General features: G+C 45.4%; 1 protein-coding gene across 4 annotated transcripts; it reads right to left on the minus strand.

The window, feature by feature from the left end:
• Positions 1 to 13,941: 13,941 nt before the first annotated feature.
• Positions 13,942 to 21,509, minus strand: LOC123159271 (uncharacterized). Of its 4 annotated transcripts, XM_044577100.1 has the most exons (8): positions 20,990 to 21,509; positions 20,318 to 20,929; positions 19,712 to 20,030; positions 18,124 to 18,419; positions 17,694 to 17,844; positions 16,320 to 16,460; positions 15,579 to 15,915; positions 13,942 to 14,354 (listed from the first exon to the last, which is right to left on the minus strand). In XM_044577100.1, exons 2-5 carry the CDS (start codon positions 20,825 to 20,827, stop codon positions 17,752 to 17,754), a joined length of 1,218 nt encoding a protein of 405 aa, XP_044433035.1. In that variant the 5' UTR covers positions 20,828 to 20,929; positions 20,990 to 21,509; the 3' UTR covers positions 13,942 to 14,354; positions 15,579 to 15,915; positions 16,320 to 16,460; positions 17,694 to 17,751. The 4 variants fall into 4 exon arrangements, with proteins under 4 accessions (XP_044433035.1, XP_044433036.1, XP_044433034.1 ...); XM_044577101.1 differs by having other exon boundaries at positions 16,320 to 16,427; positions 20,318 to 21,509; XM_044577099.1 differs by having other exon boundaries at positions 16,320 to 16,451; positions 20,318 to 21,509.
• Positions 21,510 to 22,963: the final 1,454 nt, after the last annotated feature.

Genomic DNA, 22,963 nt, shown 5'->3' on the forward strand with positions numbered 1-22,963 from the left:
AGTTGCACTATCATTATTAACTTTGCATCTTTTGGTTTCAATATTATGAATATGTGTATCACTACGATCGAGATCCAACGAACCATTTTCATTGGGTGTGTAACCATATAAGGTTTTATTCATGTAAATAGAACAACAATTTATTCTCTTACTTAAATGAATAACCGTATTGCAATAAACATGATCAAATAATATTCATCCTCAACACAAACACCAAATAACACTTATTTAGTTTCAACACTAATCCTGAAAGTATAGGGAGTGTGCGATGATGATCATATCAATCTTGGAACTACTTCCAACACATCGTTACCTCGCCTTTTTACTATTTTCTGTTTATTCTGCAACTCCCGTTTCGAGTTACTACTCTTAGCAACTGAACCAGTATCAAAATGTCGAGGGGTTGCTATAAACACTAGTAAAGTACACATCAATAACATGTATATCCAATATACCTTTGTTCACTTTTGCCATCCTTCTTATCCGCCAAATACTTGGGGCAGTTCCATCCAGTGACTAGTCCCTTTGCAGTAGAAGCACTTAGTCTCAGGCTTAGGACCAGACTTGGGCTTCTTCACTTGAGCAACAACTTGCTTGCCGTTCTTCTTGAAGTTCCACTTCTTCCCTTTGCCCTTTTCTTGAAACTAGTGGTCTTGTCAACCATCAACACTTGATGCTTTTCTTGATTTCTACCTTCATCGATTTCAGCATCACGAAGAGCTTGGGAATCGTTTTCGTCATCCCTTGCATACTATAGTTCATCACGAAGTTCTACTAACTTGGTGATGGTGACTAGAGAATTCTGTCAATCACTATCTTATCTGGAAGATTAACTCCCACTTGATTCAAGCGATTGTAGTACCCAGACAATCTGAGCACATGCTCACTAGTTGAGCGATTCTCCTCCATCTTTTAGCTATAGAACTTGTTGGAGACTTCATATCTCTCAACTCGGGTATTTGCTTGAAATATTAACTTCAACTCCTGGAGCATCTCATATGGTCCATGACGTTCAAAACATCTTTGAAGTCCCGATTCTAAGCCATAAAGCATGGTGCACAAAACTATCAAGTAGTCATCATATTGAGCTAGCCAAACGTTCATAACGTCTGCATCTGCTCCTGCAATAGGTCTGTCACCTAGCGGTGCATTAAGGACATAATTCTTCTGTGCAGCAATGAGGATAAACCTCAGATCGCGGATCCAATCCGCATCATTGCTACTAACATTTTTCAACATAATTTTCTCTAGGAACATATCAAAATAAACATATGAAAGCAACAATGCAAGCTATTGATCTTACAACATAATTTGTAAAATACTACCAGGACTAAGTTCATGATAAATTAAAGTTCAATTAATCATATTACTTAAGAACTCCCACTTAGACAGACATCTCTCTAGTCATCTAGGTGATCACGTGATCCAAATCAACTAAACCATAACCGATCATCATGTGAGATGGAGTAGTTTTCAATGGTGAACATCACTATGTTGATTATATCTACTATATGATTCACGCTCGACCTTTCGGTCTCCGTGTTCCGAGGCATCTGCATATGCTAGGCTCGTCAAGTTTAACCTGAGTATTCTGCGTGTGCAAAACTGGCTTGCACCCGTTGTAGATGAACGTAGAGCTTATCACACCCGATCATCACGTGGTGTCTGGGCACGACGAACTTTGGCAATGGTGCATACTCAAGGAGAACACTTCTTGATAATTAGTGAGATATCATCTTAAAATGCTACCGTCAATCAAAGCAAGATAAGATGCATAAAGGATAAACATCACATGCAATCAATATAAGTGATATGATATGGCCATCATCATCTTGTGCTTGTGATCTCCATCTCCAGAGCACCGTCATGATCACCATCGTCACCGGCGTGACACCTTGATCTCCATCGTAGCATCGTTGTCGTCTCGCCAACTATTGCTTCTACGACTATCGCTACTGCTTAGTGATAAAGTAAAGCAATTACAGGGCGTTTGCATTTCATACAATAAAGCGACAACCATATGGCTCCTGCCAGTTGCCGATAACTTCGGTTACAAAACATGATCATCTCATACAATACAATATAGCATCACGTCTTGACCATATCACATCACAACATGCCCTGCAAAAACAAGTTAGACGTCCTCTACTTTGTTGTTGCAAGTTTTACGTGGCTGCTATGGGCTTAAGCAAGAACCAATCTCACCTACGCATCAAAACCACAACGATAGTTTGTCAAGTTGGTGCTGTTTTAACCTTCATAAGGACCGGGCGTAGCCACACTCGGTTCAACTAAAGTTGGAGAAACTGACACCCGCTAGCCACCTGTGTGCAAAGCACGGCGGTAGAACCAGTCTCGCGTAAGCGTACGCGTAATGTCGGTCCGGGCCGCTTCATCCAACAATACCGCCGAAAGAAAGTATGACATGCTGGTAAGCAGTATGACTTATATCGCCCACAACTCACTTGTGTTCTACTCGTGCATATAACATCAATGCATAAAACCTAGGCTCAGATGCCACTGTTGGGGAACGTAGTAATTTCAAAAAAATTCCTACGCACACGCAAGATCATGGTGATGCATAGCAACGAGAGGGGAGAGTGTTGTCTACGTACCCTCGTAGACCGAAGCGGAAGCATTAACGCAACGTAGAGGAAGTAGTCGTACGTCTTCCCGGTCCAACCAATCCAAGCACCGTTACTCCGGCACCTCCGAGTTCTTGACACACGTACAGCTCGATGACGCACCCCGAGCTCCGATCCAGCAAAGCTTCGGGGAGGAGTTCCGTCAGCACGACGGCGTGGTGACGATCTTGATGTTCAACCATCGCAAGGCTTCGCCTAAGCACTGCTACAATATGACCGAGGTGTAATATCATGGAGGGGGGCACCGCACACGGCTAAGGAACGATCACGAAGATCAACTTGTGTGTCTATGGGGTGCCCCCTGCCCCCGTATATAAAGGAGTGGAGGAGGGGAGGGCCGGCCCTCTCTATGGCGCGCCCTAGGGGAGTCCTACTCCCACCGGGAGTAGGATTCCCCCTTTCCTAGTCCAACTAGGAGTCCTTCCATGTAGTAGGAGTAGGAGACAAGGAAGGGGAAGAGAGAAGGGAAGGAAGGAGGGGTTGCGGCCCCTCCCCCTAGTCCAATTCAGACTAGGCCATGGGGGGGCGCGCGGCCTGCCCTAGGCAGCCCCTCTATCTTTCCCGTATGGCCCAATAAGGCCCAATACTTCTCCCCGGCGAATTCATGTAACTCTCCGGTACTCCGATAAATACCCGAATCACTCGGAACCTTTCCGAACTCCGAATATAATCGTCCAATATATCGATCTTTATGTCTCGACCATTTCAAGACTCCTCGTCATGTCTACGATCTCATCCGGGACTCCGAACTCCTTCGGTACATCAAAACTCATAAACTCATAATATAACTGTCATCGAAACATTAAGCGTGCGGACCCTACGGTTCGAGAACAATGTAGACATGACCGAGACACGTCTCCGGTCAATAACCAATAGCGGGACCTGGATGCCCATATTGGTTCCTACATATTCTACGAAGATCTTTATCGGTCAGACCGCATAACAACATACGTTGTTCCCTTTGTCATCGGTATGTTACTTGCCCGAGATTCGATCGTCGGTATCCGATACCTAGTTCAATCTCGTTACTGGCAAGTCTCTTTACTCGTTCCGTAATACATCATCTCGCAACTAACTCATTAGTTGCAATGCTTGCAAGGCTTAAGTGATGTGCATTACCGAGAGGGCCCAGAGATACCTCTCCGACATTCGGAGTGACAAATCCTAATCTCGAAATACGCCAACCCAACAAGTACCTTTGGAGACACCTGTAGAGCACCTTTATAATCACCCAGTTACGTTGTGACGTTTGGTAGCACACAAAGTGTTCCTCCGGTAAACTGGAGTTGCATAATCTCATAGTCATAGGAACATGTATAAGTCATGAAGAAAGCAATAGCAACATACTAAACGATCGGGTGCTAAGCTAACGGAATGGGTCATGTCAATCAGATCATTCAACTAATGATGTGATCCCGTTAATCAAATAACAACTCTTTGTCCATGGTTAGGAAACATAACCATCTTTGATTAACAAGCTAGTAAAGTAGAGGCATACTAGTGACACTCTGTTTGTCTATATATTCACACATGTATTATGTTTCCGGTTAATACAATTCTAGCATGAATAATAAATATTTATCATGAAATAAGGAAATAAATAATAACTTTATTATTGCCTCTAGGGCATATTTCCTTCATCCTTCTCCTGGACAGTTGAGGCCATCCATCTGCCTCCTGCTCCGGATTCGGACATCTTCGGAAAACTTCCCTTCAGTGGGGAAGAAGAGTGCTTGGGCATTAGGGCTCGCATAGAGGGGAATGAGCTAGCGGGAGAAGAAGGCGTGGGTAAAAGAGAAAGGAACCTGACCTCCTTATAAAAGCAATAAAGGCTTTTTGTGCTTCCCCACTTGCCTGGTGGAACCCGTCTGCCTCCCACTCGTCGCGATTAGCGGCACGGTTAGATTACCCATACCCGTATTGATGAGAATCCCGTGATAAGGGGACACGATCTCTGTTTTGACAAGACGTGTCAAAGAAACCGCCTCGCAATATGCGTTGTAGCTGGTTGTGGGAAAACGGATCGAATAATGATTCGACCATAATAACATGTCACGTCATCAGAAAAAGTTGTCAGCAGATTGCATTTGTGAAATATCATTCTCTCTACGGTGGTACGCGAAGATCGTTTTTCAGATCCGGACACGATTTGAGTGTTCGATAGTTACTTTGGAGTATTCGAAGGAGGAACCCGCCTTGCAATGTCGAAGACAATACTGCACGCCGGACTCAGCGTCATTGAAGCCTGGTTCAGGGGCTACTAAGGGAGTCCTGGATAAGGGGGTATCCGGATAGCCGGACTGTGTACAACGTCCGGACTATTGAAGCGTGAAGATACAAGACTCAAGACTTCGGCCCGTGTCTGGATGGGACTTTCCTTGGCGTGGAAGGCAAGCTTGGCGATCCGGATATTATATTTCCTTCCTTGTAACCGTCTCCATGTAAACCCTAGCCCTCTCCGGTGTCTATATAAACCGGAGAGGTTGGTCCTTAGAAGGCCGATCACAATTACATTCATACCATCATAGGCTAGTTCTTAGGGTTTAGCCTCTACGATCTCGTGGTAGATCTACTCTTGTACTACCCATATCATCAATATTAATCAAGCAGGAAGTAAGGTTTTACCTCCATTGAGAGGGCCCGAACCTGGGTAAACATCTGTGTCCCTTACTTCCTGTTACCATCAGCCTTGACGCACAGATCGGGACCCCTTACCCGAGATCCGCCGGTTTTGACACCGACACTCTTTTCCCTACCCTTGCGTACATTTGTTATACTAAAAGGATCATGGGAGGTAGAATTTTACAGCTAGTGATGTACTAAATGAATATTGAAGAGTTTTGCGGGCCACCGCTTGCATCCCTTACTAGGCAATCACGTGAACTAGAATTGTAGCAACCAATTTCTCCTTAAAAAACAGCAACCATCGAAACTGCAACTGTAATACTCTGAAGAGAAATGTGTCACTATGTTATACATCATGTAGCCCAGTTGATCAAATGAACACTGTGCAGAACATACAAACATTACACATTTAGCCTTACATAGCAGCATCACATGAGCTAGCAGTTTCCTGAAGAAACAAACAGCAATCGCCACCAGGGCACACACGCACACACACATAGGCATCGGATGAACAGAACTAGAATTCTATCAATTAATTCCTTAGCATCAATCTTATACTCCGAGAAGTCAGTCAGTCGTTGATCATCCGAAATGAGTGGCAGTCAAGCATCAATCTAATCTAAAGCGCTGATCCAAGTTCAGGAGCAGCGCAGATTTGCAACATAGATAGAGGCATTAATTTCTGAGATTAACAGATCGAATTTGCCCTGCATATATACTACATATAATTTTGCATCGCTCCATCCAATCCCAGCTTTGCTACACAACACACCCACACTCCACTGCCACTAGCACACGAGACAGAGGGGGAGTGAGAAACCATGAAGCCTCTCGCCGCTCTGCTCGTCTCCAGCCTCCATATCCACTGCTTCTGCCTACTACTCCGGGGAGCACTTGCCACGGCGCCGGCGCCGAGAGCCCACGAGTACAATGCGACGGTGTACAACGTGTCGGCGGCGCGGTGCGCGGGGTGCGTCGGCGAGGGAGACGGCAACGCGGCCGGCACGGTGCTGGGGCAGCCGAGCATTATCATGTAGCACTAACCTACCGGAGCAACAAAAGAACATGTTTGCCCTTACCTTGTTCAACCACGGCAGTTCGGGCAGCCGAGCAGCCTGCGATGGCTGGTGCGACCTAGCGGAGCGAGTGTGGAGATCACGGGGAGCGTCGGGGAGACGGAGGGGGTGGAGGGGCCGAGCGCCATTGCGCCTTGCTTCCGCGGCTCGCCGGCCCGGTGTTGAAGCACATTCCGCCTGCCGCCTTGCCTGTCGCCTCGCACGGTGGAGCTCGAGCGGAGAGGAGCCGCGGGTTTCTAGGGTTTCGAGGGTCAGCGTCTCAGGAGCGGCAAAGGCGAGGGAGGGGGTGGGTGGGGGCGGCGGAGCCCGGGAGCGAGGTCGTCGGTGGGTGGGGGCGACAGCAAGGGGCGAGATGCAGATCGATTGGGGAGAAGGACGACGACCGGCTGGGTCGTCTTGGATCTTTTAGTGGGATGAGGGTTAGCAATGGCGCACCATTTAGGGGTGCGCCATAAAAACCGTGATAGCAATGGCGCACCTTCTCCTGGTGCGCCATTACTAACTTTTTTTTGGATTTTTAGTTGCATATAATACTTTTTTAGAAAATGACCATAAATTTTAAAATATTACAATATAAGTAGTTATTACTAATTTTGAAATACTTGCGTTGCAAAACATTTGTGAATTGGTAAAACATTTATGAATATGAAAAAATATCATCAAATTTGAAAAAATATTCATGAATTCAAAAAGTGCCCATGAAATTTAGAAATATTCATGAGTTCAAAAGAATTAACAAATTCAATACTTTTTGTGAGTTAGAAAAATGTTCGCATTTTCAAAAAATGTTTGCAAATTTAAGCAGGAAAAGGAACACTGAAAAATAAAATACCAAAATAAACATAAATAAAAATTGGTATATCAATGGCGCACCTTCTAGGGGTGCGACATAAACACCGTGATAGCAATGGCGCACCTTCTCCTGGTGCGCCATTAGTAACTTTTTTTTATTTTACCAGAATAAACATAAATAAAAATAATTAAAATACTAGAAGAAAACACAAAGAAGCCCAAGGCGCCTGTAAATGATGATTTGCAACAAAACAAGAGGGAGAAGAACAAAAATTCCAAATCCAAGAAGAAGGTGGTCGATACTTCAACTTGGTGATGGAGAAGTTCCGCGTCGGCAAGACCGCAAGAGGCCGTTCCACGTTGTTCCACCAAATCGACGAAACGAGTTCGTTTCGGATATTTTTGGAATATATTCCCTTTCTGGGAACGAGTCGGTTCCCGTTTGTTTCAAATCCAAACACGAGAACGTCGCGCGGGGACGGGTCGGACCCGTGACGTTCCAGTCGGTGACTGAAACTAAACACTTCTAGGAACCAAGATCCAACAAATCACTGCAAATCGATTCAGAGAACCAAGGTGAACAGGGGATGTTAGAAAATCGCGAAATCGGAGACGTTTCAGCTAGCGGTGGTGAGAGGCGGGCAGGGAAAGCAGTTGGAGGTGCAATACAAGAGATGGCGACATGGGAGGAAGTTACAAAAGGAAGTTAAGTACAGACAACATTAATCCCCAATGTTTTGAACAAAAGAGGTTATTGGATAGAGGACTAGAACAGAAGAAATGCCATTTCCATACTTCAACTTAGTTGCATGTAATAATTGAGCTTGCCACTGACACAAACCCACGCGACCGACACGGCGTGATTCGATCTTAGCTATCTTTTCACAATCTTCTTGCCCTTCTTTTTCGCAAAAGGAGTTCTTCTCTTGAACGGACGTCCTTTAGGTAGGGTGGTCCTGCTTCTTCTTGTGGTGTATGGTACTTCATCGTCGTCGTCATCTTCCATCTTCGGGTCGCCGTACTTGTCGAAGTCTTGCTCATTGGTGACTCCATCCATTCCGATGATGTTCCTTTTGCCTCTCCTCACGACAACACGACTGGGCTTTGACGGGTCGGTAATGAAGAAGCATTGGTCCACTTGGGAAGCCAGTACCCATGGCTCATTTTTCACGGTGACGTTTGCGCCCGCGGTCTTGGATTTGGCTTCGGGTATAACCATGGTGGTGAAATATCGGTCTTCTTTTAGGATGCTCTTGGCCCATCTGACACGGAACATCGGGACCTTCTCTCCAGCGTAGCTCAGCTCCCAGATCTCCTCAATCCTTCTGTATTATCTGTCCTTGTCGTTACCGGTGTAGGATTCCATTGTTACCCCGGAGTTCTAATAATCGCTCTTCATGTCCTTTTCCTTGGTATAGAATGTGTAGCCGTTGATATCGTATGCCTCATAGGTCATCAGGTTGTGCTCGGCGCTCTGTGACAAGGCGAGTATGAGTTTTTCTTCCACGGAAGAATCCTCATGTAAAGGGTACGACAGAAGCTTGTCCTTGAATCAACGCGTGAAACATGAGTTGTGCTCTTTAATTATATCTCCGTCCATCCTCTGTTGCCCTTGGTCATTGTACGTCTTCTCAATAAAGGTTTTGTGCTCTACCACCCAAGGATCGACCACGTCTATGTGTTGTAGCGCGACTAGGTTTGCTCTTTTAAAGTCGGCGAGTCGACCCTTAAAGTCGACATGCATTTCGCGGCGACCCTCGCGGTGACCAAACACAGGTCAGGTGCTATGTGTGCTTCTCTGGCTGCCAAACGGATTGACTCCATCGGTGCTTGCGCCCAGCACGATGTTCCTTGGATCGTCCCCAAATTCTGGGTGTTCGAAGTTCAACGCTTGTCACTGGCTCGCATCCTTAGGGTGACTCAGCATCTTGTCTGTTTTATTTATCTTCGGATCATTTCCGTCATCTTCTCGCTTCTTCTCCTCCCTATCTGCGTGCCAACGCAGGAGCTTTACTAGCTTAGGGTCCGCAAAATACCGCTGCAGACGGGGAGTGATCGGAAAGTACCACACCACTTTTCGAGGAGCTTTCTTCCTCTTCTTGTATCGAGTGACGCCGCACACCGGACATATGGTAGACCCCACGTGCTCGTCACGATAAATGATGCAATCGTTCATGCACACATGGTATTTCCCGTGCGGTAAATCCATAGGACACACGATTTTCTTCGCCTCCTCGAAACTGGTCGGGCACTTGTTCCCCTTGGGAAGACGTTTGTGCCAGAATGACATGTTCTCGTCGAAGCATGCGTTGGTCATTTTGTGTTTTACCTTCATCTCTAGAGCCATGAGCGTTACTTTCAGGAGGGTATCCTCGGGCATGCATCCTTCATACAATGGAGTAACCGCGTCTATCTCCAGTTGATCCAGCTTGGCTTTCTCTCGGGCGGCAGCTCTTGTGTTACCCGTCTGCTTGAGAAGCAGCTCTTGAATATGAGGGTCCTGCACCCAGCCCATCGATGGTCCATCGTCGTCTGCTCCGGCATCTTCATCTTCATGATCATGCCCTTCGTCTTGATATTCCTCATCATCATGTCCGGCATCTTCTACATGATGACTGTGTCCTGCATCTACTTCGTGATCATGTCCTGGAGATTCTTCGTCTTCTCGCCCGCCCTCGCCGCTATTGTCTTGCTGCCCTTCCTTATTTCTTGCCCGGCCCCCATGGACGACTTCATAATCATCTTCATCACCTTGTCACCGATAGCCATCCATGAAACCACGCATGAGAAGGTGGTCACGCACCTGTATGGAATCCGGGTCCATAAGGCTCCTCAGCTTGCATCTTCGACACGGACATCTTATCTCCGTCTCATTCTTTTGAAGCATCTCGGCCTTCGCGGAGCTCAAAAACTTATTCATGATGCCTTCGGTCATCGTGCGGACCATGGTCGCCTGCGGGGTAGAGCAAAACGATATTTTAGAACCAAAAGAAATTTGGCATGACTTTTCCTAAAAATAGGACCAAAAAGAATGCATAGTGCCAAGTTCTCGCCGAAACGGAAATGAATCAACATTCCGGCAAAATATTGGCAACTATCGCATTTCAAATACTGGTACCTCCAAACACAAACATATGCAACACCACAAACATACGTAGATCTAGGGCATAAAAAGTGTGCACGTTGTTGGAGGGAGAAAAAAGTAGATCTAGAACATAAAGAAAGCTTTCCCCTTACTTACCTATCAAAAAAAGGAAATTTAACCACTTAATTTGGGTGAATCTATGGTGCAAATGAGGTGAGGAGGAGGAGGCAACCGAGACCAAGCTTGGTAGAGATGGAGAGAATGAAGTGGGGAAAGTGAGTGTGGTAGGTGGCTGTCCAAAATATCTAGCTGCTCTCAGGTTACCAATGGCGCACCTCCTAAGAATGCACCATTGGTAACCAGGGTTACTAATGGTGCACCTGGTGTGTGGTGCGCCATTACTAGTTTCGAAAAAAATAAAAAAAATTGTTAGTAGTGGCGCACCGTCGGTGTGGTGCGCCATTACTAGTTAAAACTAGTAATGGCGCACTATCCCCAGGCGCGTCATTACTAGTTTTGAAAAAATAAAAAAAATAAAAATTGTTAGTAGTGGCGTACCGTGGGTGTGGTGCGCCATTAGTGATATGGCCACTAATGGCGTACCTATATATGGTGCACCACTGCTAAATAGAAGTGGAGCACCACAGATGTGGTGCGCCATTAATGTCCATATTAGGTATAGCCTTTTTTCTAGTAGGGAGTAGGAATAACCTGTCCCTTAGCAGGGAGCCTGTGGGGGATTTCCGCGGTCAGGTATCTTGCCGCCCGGAGTTTCGTGATATCCTCCTCTGTGACCGAGGAGGCCACCCACTGGCCTTGAGGGTTGGATCCGGACATGACTGGGAGGCCTGGAGCAATTAATTTGAAACCTGGGTGCTGGAACTCGAGGTTGGAAAGGTTGAGGAAGAGGTAGGCGTAGAGGAGAAAGACGGTCTGTGCCCCTTTATAAAGGCGATAAATATCAAACGCCTCCTCATAGGCCTTAAAGCCTGCCTATCCCCAAGGAATCATGCCAACGGAACGGTTGGGTTACCCACGCCCGTGTTGATGAGAAACTCGCAATAAGGGGACACGATCTCTGCTTCGACAAGACATGTCAATAAAACCGCACCTTGACACGTGGAGCGGGGGGCTAAAAAAACGGTTCGAAATAATGACCGGGCGGCGACGTGATGTCATGCTACGAAAGTTGTTAGTAGATTGGACTCGTGAAAATATTATACTCTCTACGGATATGTGGGGTGTTTGTTTTACAGAGCCGGACATGTTCTCTGTGTTCAAGAGTTGTTTTGGAGTATTCAGAGGAGGAACCCGCCTTGCAATGCCGAAGACAATCTGCACGCCAGACACATCGTCATTGAAGCCTGGTTCAGGGGCTACTGAGGGAGTCCTGGATTAAGGGGTCCTCGGCCGTCCGGACTATGTAACATGGGCCGGACTGATGGGCTATGAAGATAGAAGACAGAAGACTTCTTCTCGTGTCCGGATGGGACTCTCCTTTGCGTGGATAGCAAGCAAGGCGATCGGATATGTATATTCCTTTCTCTGTAACCGACTTTGTACAACCCTAATCCCCTCCGATGTCTATATAAACCGGAGGGTTTAGTCCGTAGAGGCAATCACAATCATACAAGCAAGACTTCTAGGGTTTAGTCATTATGATCTCGTGGTAGATCAACTCTTCTAATACTCATATTCATCAAGATCAATCAAGCAGGAAGTAAGGTATTACCTCCATAGAGAGGGTCCAAACCTGGGTAAACATCGTGTCCCCTGTCTCCTGTTACCATCAACCTTAGATGCACAGTTTGGGACCCCCTATCCGAGATCCGCCGGTTATGACACCGACAACTGCCCATATCAATTCACGGGAAAAATCCTAAATTAGATTATCTATTAACTATGCAAGGACAGTGGAAGGGAGGCACAGACCTTTATTGCTGAAATTTGTGCATCAAGAAACAAGAGAGAATTATACATCAAACTCGAAAATAATTGTCATGTTTAAGTCAAGCATATCAACAGAAATAATATCCCCTGAACTAGACAAATTATCTCAAACAAGTACAACAACATAGAAAAACCTTAAATGGCAAAAGTTGCTAAGTAAGAATTAAAATTTGTAACTAGACATATTCGCTGCCCCTCTAGGTCCGTCTCGATCGTTTCAATCGACCCCGACAGGTGATGTCATCTCCGACCTCTTCAAGGAGGTTGCAGCTCGGCAGGCCTGAAAACCTTTGAAGGTGGTTTGTCTTCAACAACAAAGAAGACGGGAGGTCGGGCACCCTGCTCGCCATGCACGGTTGACCTTGACTACCTCCTAGGGGTTGCTACTCACGATGGAGTTGTTTTGTTTTCCCTGAAGAGGAAGGGTGAAGTAGTATAGTAGCAGATAATATTTCCCTCAGTTGTGAACCCAGGTTTATCAAACCAGAAGGAGGCACCACACCAGCAACATGAATAGTACCTACGCACAGACACATCAATTGCTAGCACCTTCATTTCAAGGCATGCCCATTGCTTGCCCCTTCTTTTCATGGGATTTGGATGCACCGGTAAAGTTTGCACCATGTCTCGAGGTGACAGTGGGCAATGTACAGTACAACAGAGGCTAAAAAAATATAGATATTTTGTCACGCATGTACATCCATGATGATTTTACGATAGAATCAAGATAGTCATACTGTCGCAGAAATGTTCCATGACAATACTAATTTATTGCCACGAAAGTGTTCACTTCCGTGATGATAAATCGCGCGTCATGAAAGTGTTTTCGTTAAGGGTAACCAACATGTGACATCCACCATAATGGGTCGCCGTTAAGCTATTGGGTGCCAGTTTTGGATCCGATACCCATTAACAGCCCTGAGCAATGATGATTTTTTGACTGTCAATTTCTCATTCGCCAATTGAACCATGTGTCAATTTCTCATTTGCCAAGTTTTCTGTAAGAAATTCTTGTTAGGCTGAATGTTGTTAATTAGTTCTGATCGAAAACTAGAAACATGACTGCTGACTGAGTGGAAACATACCAAATTGTGTGCCAACCTAACCATCATTACATTGGGAAGAAGAAAACACTTCTGTCAAATGATAGCCACTGCAGTTTCAGATACAGATTCATCGGGCAGGGCCGAAGTGTGCCTCACAGACAGATTCTTATGCTTGAGTGGGTGATTCTTTCATGAAATCTCTCCCAAGTCCCAAGTATGATTGATCTTAAGAGAAATGCATGCAGCTGGCACCCCCATTGGATGAATTAAGCAGGAACACTGAGGCAGTTACCAGTTGGGCACCATGTCACAGGTACTGCAACCCTTCCGGCGGATGAACAATCTCATTTTGCTAAAACAAGATAACAAAAGAAAAGGAGGGAGCTTACCTGAAAACAATGTAATGTGCAGAAACCTGAAATTCGTTCCTTTCCTGATCCTTGGCCAACACTCAAAACAACACAACTATAAACACAATCACCAGTTCACAGCAAGAACCCACTACATTTTTCATTTATGACAAATGCATAGTCTAAAAGAAATACAAGACCATCAACTCATTGCAAGAACCACTGCAGTTTCCATTTATGCAAAAGGCACCATCTAAAAATGTTGCAGGATCATTGACTCGTAGCAGGAACCCCTACAGTGAAAAACAAGATCAAAACGTTGCAAATGAGAAACAAGATCATCAGCTCACTGGAAGAACTACTACATGCATAGCCTAACAGAAAACAGGATCATCAAACCATTACTGGCAACAACCACTGCATTTTCCGTTTATGCAAAGTGCATCCATCATCCAAAAGGATTGCAGGATCATCGATTCACTACAAGAACCCCACAGTGAAATGCTTCATCCAGGAAGCAGTAGCAAGCACATCACAGAAATGAATGTCAGAAGTGTGACACTGCAACGACTACTACAACCAGCATCAGAGTTTAGCTAGCAGAAGAAACACAAGAGCTGATGAGTTTTCTCAATCTATATCTATCTATGTGCTAAAGCAGGCGTTCAGTTATGCCATTGTTGTGTCCGAGGCGTCGAAACTTCTGAAGAGGTGAACTGTCAGGACTCCGGCTCTGATCCTTCTCTACGCTCCGCCGACATTCGGGTATCGCAGCGCATCATAGGCTGAATTGGCAGAAATAACGAGGCAGTTAGGCGGCAGATCAACAATCAATTAACAATATATTGACAAGATCAAGAAGACAAAACATGAAACAATATAATGTGCAAGGAACTAAGCTTTTATGTACCATCTATTGTAGGATACTACCTGAATTTTGTTCACATGTTAGAAATTTAGTATCTTCTCTGAAAGATAAAATGAGATGACTGAACTCGATTTGAACTTTTAGGTTCCATAATTTCTACCGGCGGCTAAATTTACGAAATGGGTGAACTCAATTATCTGAATCAAGAAAAGAAATGTGGAACAAGTAGTTCCTACTAGCTTCAGAGTTCATCCATTTTTTCCATGCATACACAGACTGATAGACCCACATGGCATTGACACCTACTATTCCCATTAAACTACTTTCACTTTTCTACAGGATTACGACAGTTTCAGACAAGTCTCAACTCCTAACAAACCCTATCATTATATCCTTTTTCCAAGCACGATCAGATTAGCATTCCACTAAAGACAGACTTCAGATATCATGTTCATGCAGTAAACAGTATCTACACAACCATCTGTGCACTGTGCAGAACATATTGAAGACCACCAGTGCATTTCTCATAAAAGAAGATTAGCAGGAAGCAGATCAACAATCTAAACCTCAGAGTTCTCATTTTTTTAACAAGATCAGTAATACAGCTCATGTACAAAACCTGAAAACAATATAGCTCATGTGCGGAACCTGAATTTAATTTAGTAAAGAACCTGAATTTAATTTAGTACTGTAAGAACCTGAATTTTATTCACAGATTATCCAACACAAGTAAAATGGGCTAAATGAAACGGATATCACAATCTTCTCTGTTAAGGCTGAGTAAGATTAATCAACTCATTCTTCTATTTAAGTTCCATATTTTACTAGCTTTGAACAAACAAAATTCACTGACGGTAAATAGCACCAAATAGTAAACTGAATTATCTGAATCAAGAACTGTAGTATGAAGCCAACACTTTCCAATCCATATCATGTAAACTTTCCAACACTTTCGACAGGACAACGCCGGTTGCAGACAATTCCCAACTCCTAACAGTTTCAGTTAACTTTTTCTCAGATTAACAATTTCAGTAAACTGTTTTACCATTAACAGTGTGAGTAAACTATTTTTCAAACACAAGCAGATTAACAGCAAACCAAAATAAAACCAAAATTATCATGGCCATGCAGCAAATAATACCTCTTTCAGTGTACAGTCCGCAGAGCTCACAATCCATGGCGTAATTGTGACCTAGCAAACTCGTCATGCCCATCGGCAACTTCTTCATCTGCTAGGGCTGCAGCCACACCTAGTTTTCTTATCTTCTCTTTCAGATTCCTCATCTCTTTAACTGCCGCTTTGCGCTCCTCCTTGGAGAGAGCAGCAACGTTCTGCTGCTGCAGGAACGCTAGCGTATCTGTGGCCTGAGTGAGTTCCTTTGTGATGCTGTGCCTTCTGTTTGTCGCAACCAGGAATTTTGTTCTTGCAGCCTCAATGCATACGTCTGGATGCTCCATCAGCGATTCCCCGGCAGACCCTACAAATAATTTCAAAAATAGAATATAACTATCTTGTAGCTAAAGCTTTACAGATACAAAGTTCTATACATTTGCGCTACAAAAGATGTTTTACTGAGACCAACACATTGCAATAGAGACATGAGTTGAACTGGTTCATCTTTTCTTATCATATTTTTCTTGTATATGTAACTTGGAACTCCTTACTCGGTAAATATAACACACCTATAAAGGTTTTGCTATGAAAAGTTAACCAGCACTGCTGTTTTCCAGAATGCAACAGCCATGTTCAAGTACTGAATAAATATAACACACTTATAAAGTATGAGTGTGAAGTTAAAAACAGGTGTGCCAGCCTGAAAACGAGAAATTATGCAAATGTAGCTTCCACCTGGGAACGAGAAACGGCAGCAAAAAAACTAACCAGATGGGTTAGCTGACAGCTCTCCCCGAACGTATTGCTCTGATCCAGCCTCAGATGGTTTTGATTTACAATCATTACTTTCTTCAAGGTGCTTTACAACCATTTCACCTGATCCATGGTTGCCAATTTTCTCTGTTAAGGCTGAAATAAAATTAATCAACTCATTCGTCTATTTGAGTTCCATATTTTACTAGCTTTGAACACACAAAAATTACTGACGGCAAATAACACCAAATAGAACTGAATTATCTGAATCAAGTACTGTAGTATGAAACCAACACTTTCCAATCCATATCAAGGTTGAATGTAAAATGTTACTTCCCATTAACCAAAAAGTCAGACAGGACCACACCGGTTGCAGACAATTCCCATCTCCAAACAATTTCAGGTAACTTTTTCTAAGACTAACAATTTCAGTAAACTGTTTTGCCATAAATCCACATGGCATCAACACCTACTATTCCCATTAAACTACTTTCACTTTTCTACAGGATTACGACAGTTTCAGACAAGTGCCAAGTCCTAGCAAAACCTATCATTATATCCTTTTTCCAAGCACGATCAGGTTAGCATTCCACTAAAGACAGACTTCAGATATCATGTTCATGCAGTAAACAGTATCTACACAACCATCTGTGCACTGTGCAAAACATATTGAAGACCACCAGTGCATTTCTAGTAAAAGAAGATTAGCAGGAAGCAGATCAATAATCTAAACCTCCGAGTTCTCAATTTTTTTTAACAAGACCAGTAATACAGCTCATATACAAAACTTGAAAACAATAAAGCTCATGTGCAGAAACTAGATTTAATTTAGTACTATAAGAACCTGAATTTTGTTCAGATTATTCAAGACAAGTAAAATAGGCTAAATTAAACGGATATCACAATCTTCTCTGTTAAGGCTGAATAAGATTAATCAACTCATTCGTCTATTTATTTTACTAGCTTTGAACACAGAAAATTTACTGACGGTAAATGGCACCAAATAGAAAACTGAATTATCTGTATCAAGAACTGTAGTATGAAACCAACACTTTCCAATCCATATCAAGGTTGAGTGTACACTTTCCATTAACCAAAAATTCAACGGGAGAACACCGGTTGCAGACAATTCCCTTCTCCTAACAGTTTCAGTTAACTTTTTTTCAAACTAACAATTTCAGTAATAAACTGTTCTACCATAACAGTCTCAATAAACTATTTTTGAAACACAAGCAGATTAACATCCCACCAAAAATTTAATGACCGTGAAGCAAATAGTACCTACACCAAAACCTGTACATTGTGCAAAAATTCAATCAAGTCTACCGTTTCACTTTTGCCACCATTAAGAGATCATTAGGAAGTTGTGACCTGGAAAGAGGCTCTCACCAGGGCCTCTGCGGGGCAGGTCGACGACGAGTGGGGTCGGCTTCCCGTAGCAGCCCGCTCAGACGCGCATGGCGATGCTGTCGGCCTGGGGGAACCGAATCCCCCGCCATGGCCCCGGCTGGCGACCGAACACGATGACCGAGAGGCGGGCCTGCAGTTGAGTCACCAAGAACCATGGTTATATTTAGGAGATCAAATTTTCTGATCGAAAACACAAACGCGATCAGGAATCTCGACGGCGCAACAAGTCAAGAAGCGCAAATTTTGCAACAGCAGAACCAGAAATTGTGCTCGAGAAAATGAAATCAACACAAGTCGCAATCCCTGCAGTAAAATTAATGACGCCCAAGAACCCGATTCGCTCAATCGATAGTAGGCTCAGACGGAAGCAATTCGCGACTTATCAAGAAGCGGGTCATGGCGAACTCACCCGAATCGGGTCTGGAATGCGAGGCGCGCGCTCTGCGAGGTCGATGGGCTCAACGATCCAGCGCATCATGGAGCTGACCTTCTCGTTCTCAATATCTCTGCTCTCGACGGTGACGCCGGAGTTCCAGCGGAGGTACTTGCCGTTGGCGCGGAGGTAGCGGTCGCCGCCGTTCTGGAGCAGGACGCCACGCCCCAGCCCGGCCCTGATGTCCAGCCACATGATCTCCGGCACCACCGGGTGGTCGTAGTCGCGCTGCACGGCGCGGAAACCGTGGTACAAGGCCGGCGCAGCATAGGCTGAATTGGCAGAAATGACAAGGCAGTTAGGCGGCAGATCAATAATCAATTAACATATATTGACAAGATCAAGAAGACAAGACATGAAACAATATAATGTACTAAGCTTTTATGTACCATCTATTGTAGGATACAACCTGAATTTTGTTCACATGTTAGAAATTTAGTATCTTCTCTGAAAGATGAAATGAGATGACTGAACTTGATTTGACTTTTTAGGTTCCATAATTTCTACTGGCTACAGAATGCTACGAAATGGGCGAACTCAATTGTCTGAATCAAGAAAAGAAATGTGGAACAAGTAGTTCCTACTAGCTTCAGAGTTCATCCATGTTTTTTACCATGCATACACAGACTGATAGATCCACACGGCATCGACACGTACTATTCCCATTAAACTACTTTCACTTTTCTACAGGATTACGACAGTTTCAGAAAAGTCCCAAGTCCTAACAAAACCTATCATATATCCTTTTTCCAAGCACGATCAGATTAGTATTCCACTAAAGACAGACTTCAGATATCATGTTCATGCAGTAAACAGTATCTACACAACCATCTGTGCACTGTGCAAAACATATTGAAGACCACCAGTGCATTTCTAGTAAAAGAAGATTAGCAGGAAGCAGATCAACAATCTAAACCTCGGAGTTCTCAACTTTTTTAACAAGACTAGTAATACAGCTCATGTGCAGAAACTAGATTTAATTTAGTACTGTAAGAACCTGAATTTTGTTCAGATTATTCAACACAAGTAAAATAGTCTAATTTAAACGGATATCACAATCTTCTCTGTTAAGGCTGAATAAGATTAATCACCTCATTCGTCTATTTAAGTTCCATATTTTACTAGCTTTGAACACACAAAATGTACTGACGGCAAATAGCACCAAATAGAAAACTGAATTATCTGAATCAAGGACTGTAGTATGAAACCAACACTTTCCAGTCCATATCAAGGTTGAGTGTAAAATGTTACTTTCCATTAACCAAAAAGTCGACAGGACAACACCGGTTTCAGACAATTCCCAACTCCTAACAGTTTCAGTTAACTTTTTTCTCAGATTAACAATTTCAGTTAACTGCTTTACCATAAACAGTCTGAGTAAACTATTTTTCAAACACAAGCAGATTAACAGCCCACCAAAATAAAACCAAAATTATCATGGCCATGCAGCAAACAGTACCTACACCAAAACTTGTACATTGAGCAAAACAGATTCAATCAAGTCTACCGGTTCACTCTCATTAGGAGATCATTAGGAAGTTGTGACATGGAGAGAGGTTCTCACCAGGGGTCCCGGAGATGATGACGACAATCTGGTAGATGTCGCCCCAGCCACTGCGGGGCAGGTCGACGACGAGTGGGGTCAGCCTCCCGTAGCGGCCCGCTCGGATGCACATGGCGATGCCGTCGGGCTGCTGGTTGACCCGTCTAGCCAGCTTGTCCCTCAGGTAGTACAAGGACCTCCCCCTGATATGGTCTGTGGCCCAGCCTTGCCCGGCCTCGTTGTAGAGCCCCTCGTTGCTCGCTTGCACGAACCGAATCCCCCGCCACGCCCCTGGCTGGCGCCCGAACACGACGACGGAGAGGTCTTCAGGGAGGCGGGCCTGCAGTTGAGTTACCAAGAACCATGGTTATATTCAGGAGATCAAATTTTCTGATCGAGAACGCAAACGCGATCAGGAATCTCGACGGCGCAAGAAGTCAAGAAGCGCAAATTTTGAACAGCAGAACCAGAAATTGTGCTCGAGAAAATGAAATCAACACTAGTCGCAATCCCTGCAGTAGAGCTGCGACGCAAATTAACGACGCCCAAGAACCCGATTCGCTCAATCGATAGGCTCAGACGGAAGCAATTCGCGAGTTATCAAGAAGCGGGTCATGGCGAACTCACCCGAATCGGGTCTGAAATGCGAGGCGCGCGCTCTGTGAGGGCGATGGGCTCGACAATCCAGCGCATCATGGCGCTGACCTTCTCATTCACAATGTCTCTGTTCTCGACGGTGACGCCGGTGTTCCAGCGTAGGTACTTGCCGTTGGCGCGGAGGTAGCGGTCGCGGGCGTTTTGAAGCAGGACACCACGCCCCAGCCCCGCCCTGATGTCCAGCCACATGATCTCCGGCACCTCCGGCTGGTCGTAGTCGCGTAGCTCGGCGCGGAAGCCGTGGTACAAGGCCGGCGCCGGCGTGGCCGTGGCGGCAAGGTAGCGGCCGTAGGCGGCGCTGTGGAGGAGCAGGTACGGGCCGTTGGCGGCGTGGTAGATGTGCACCCTCCAGGCCACGTTCAGTGAGTTGCGGCGCTGGCTGATGGAGACGCCCACCCCGTCGTCGTCGGCGTGGAGGTAGTACTTGTCGAGCTCGCGGTTCCGCAGCCGCACGTACTGCTCGTCGTAGAACCGGTCCATCGGTCGCCGCCGGCGCCGGGCCGCTGGGGAGCAGAGGAGGTGGGCACTGCGCGGTGGAGAGCGGGGTCTTGGTTTCTTGGAGCTCCGGCGACGGGGAGAAGGCTGTTGGTTGAGGCGGTTACGCTCGGGCGCCAAGGCGGGGGTATTTGAAGGCGAAATTACCTGACACTGTCGCCGTACCGGGCTTTGGGCGCGAGGTGGGCCTGAGGGCCGTTTTCTCGGCCCGGCCCGCACTCCAGGGCGCGGTCTTCACTCTGTTCCTCCCGCACAGGCCCACGCGCGGCGGCGGCGGCCCGGTCGGCAGCGCCGCTCCTTCGCTTCCCCGGCGAGCTTGTCCCTCCACGCTTCCCCAGCACGACGCCGCGGAGCCACGGAACGGCCGGCGGTCGGCAGCGCCGCCCCTTCCCTCCCCCGGCGAGCCTCTCCTCCATGCTTCCCCGGCACGACGGGGCGGAGCCACGGAACAGCCGGCGGCATCGCTCCCCCTCCTTGCCTGGATGCCCCGGACCACCGGCGCGGCGCAAGCCCGCGGGCACCAGCGAATCGAGGCAGCGGCGAGGAGCGAAGCACCAGCAGATCCAGCAGAACTGCCATGGGGTGCGAGCTCTTGCTCCTTTCTGTCGCTCGCTAGTGGTTTCCTGCTTTGCTAGTGGCTACCTGCTTTGCTGTCATTGCCGATCGAATCGATTGTGGCGGTGCTTCGTTGTGGGTGACAAAAGTAAAAATAAAAAGTACAAGAAACCCAATGAAAACTCTGTTTTGAAGTTTCAGAAAATCTTAAAAGAAAATATTATGTTAAGGGAGTGATGTTCTACTAGCATGTAAATCCCAAGTTCACACTCAAATTCATTTATGGGCACTGCTACGCGTCGGCCGGCTCGCGAAACGTCAAATTAGGCTAAGTGAAACGTCGGATTAGGCTAAGTGAGTGCTCAAGCGTCACCCTTTACCATTGCAACAAAGGTCGTGTTGCAGTAATTTCTGCAACACGGGTCATTGTTGCAGAATTATTTCGCAAAAAAAGGTTTTGTTGCCAAAAAATTTGCAACTGAGACCTTGTTGCAGTTTTTTTTTTTTTTGCAACTAAGGTCTTGTTGCAAAAAAAAATTCTGGCAACAGCCGTTGGATAATGTATGACATCATGCGATATCTGTCGTGTTTCAGTAACCTCCCGTTGCAAAATCCCACGATAGCATTGTGGAAATTTGTCCCCATGCCCGCAAGCGGCAAACACTCACAGCACCATGTCGTGGATCTGGCCCTGCGGCAACTAGAGACGTGCTTGGAGCACCACCGAGGGTGCCATCGATGGTGGTGGTGCATGTTGCGTGGTTACCCTGCTTGCAACACAGGTGTTGTTGCGGGTTGTAGAAGTAGCGACAGTGTGCCGGAGTCTTGCCTTGCGGTGGTGGGGTGGTGAGAAATCAATAGAAGGGAAGAAAAATGCATGGGAGAGGGATAATATGTGGACGGTTTGCTTTGTGGGGAGATAAGGCTGGGATGGATAAGCGGTTGCTGAGTAACAGGGTCATGTGTCGTTCGATAGAGGAGGTCGATGCTTGCGTTGTAATCCGCTGGCTGAAGGGAAGGATTTCCCTTCATTTATGTGGTATGAAAATAGAAAATTTGTTAATAAATAGTGTGAACAGTAAATGTCACTATTCATTGCTCACTTTGTTTTTTCCCGTATCTCATAAATGACCTTGTATTTGAACTTGGAATTTGACATACCAATAGAATATCACTGTCTTAATATACTGTATTTTTTGAGGGAATTTTTGAAAACATTCAAATATGGTTTCCACGAAGTTTCCATTGTAACTTGGTTTCCACTGGATATTCTCTCAAGTCAGTGTTCGGGCTTACCCAAAAATTCAAGTCGGGTAATTAGGGTTTTAAAAGGTTCGGGGTATGAGAAATGAGACATAAAATTTAGCCAAAAAATTTAGAACCCGACAATTTGCGTACCCGGCATTTCGGGTTTGGGTTTGAGTTTTCTTCAGGCATGTGGAAGAGCAGCTTCCACCCAACGGGGACCAATGGAATGCGAGGGAGGTAACGGTGTTTCAGTGTTAGTGACAAAAGTAAAATAGGAATTACAATAAGTCCTTCTAATTTGTAGACAGGACCCCCAAA

The sequence above is a fragment of the Triticum aestivum genome, chromosome 7B (assembly GCF_018294505.1).
Source record: "Triticum aestivum cultivar Chinese Spring chromosome 7B, IWGSC CS RefSeq v2.1, whole genome shotgun sequence".
Lineage (NCBI taxonomy): Eukaryota > Viridiplantae > Streptophyta > Magnoliopsida > Poales > Poaceae > Triticum > Triticum aestivum.

Excerpts from the sequence above, each read along its gene's own strand:
- LOC123159271 (XM_044577100.1), bottom strand. The coding sequence starts at position 20,827 with ATGGACCGGTTCTACGACGAGCAGTACGTGCGGCTGCGGAACCGCGAG. Across the intron at positions 20,031-20,317 it reads GCATTTCAGACCCGATTCGG|GCCCGCCTCCCTGAAGACCT; the intron begins GTGAGTTCGCCA and ends ACTCAACTGCAG. Across the intron at positions 17,845-18,123 it reads GCATTCCAGACCCGATTCGG|GCCCGCCTCTCGGTCATCGT; the intron begins GTGAGTTCGCCA and ends ACTCAACTGCAG.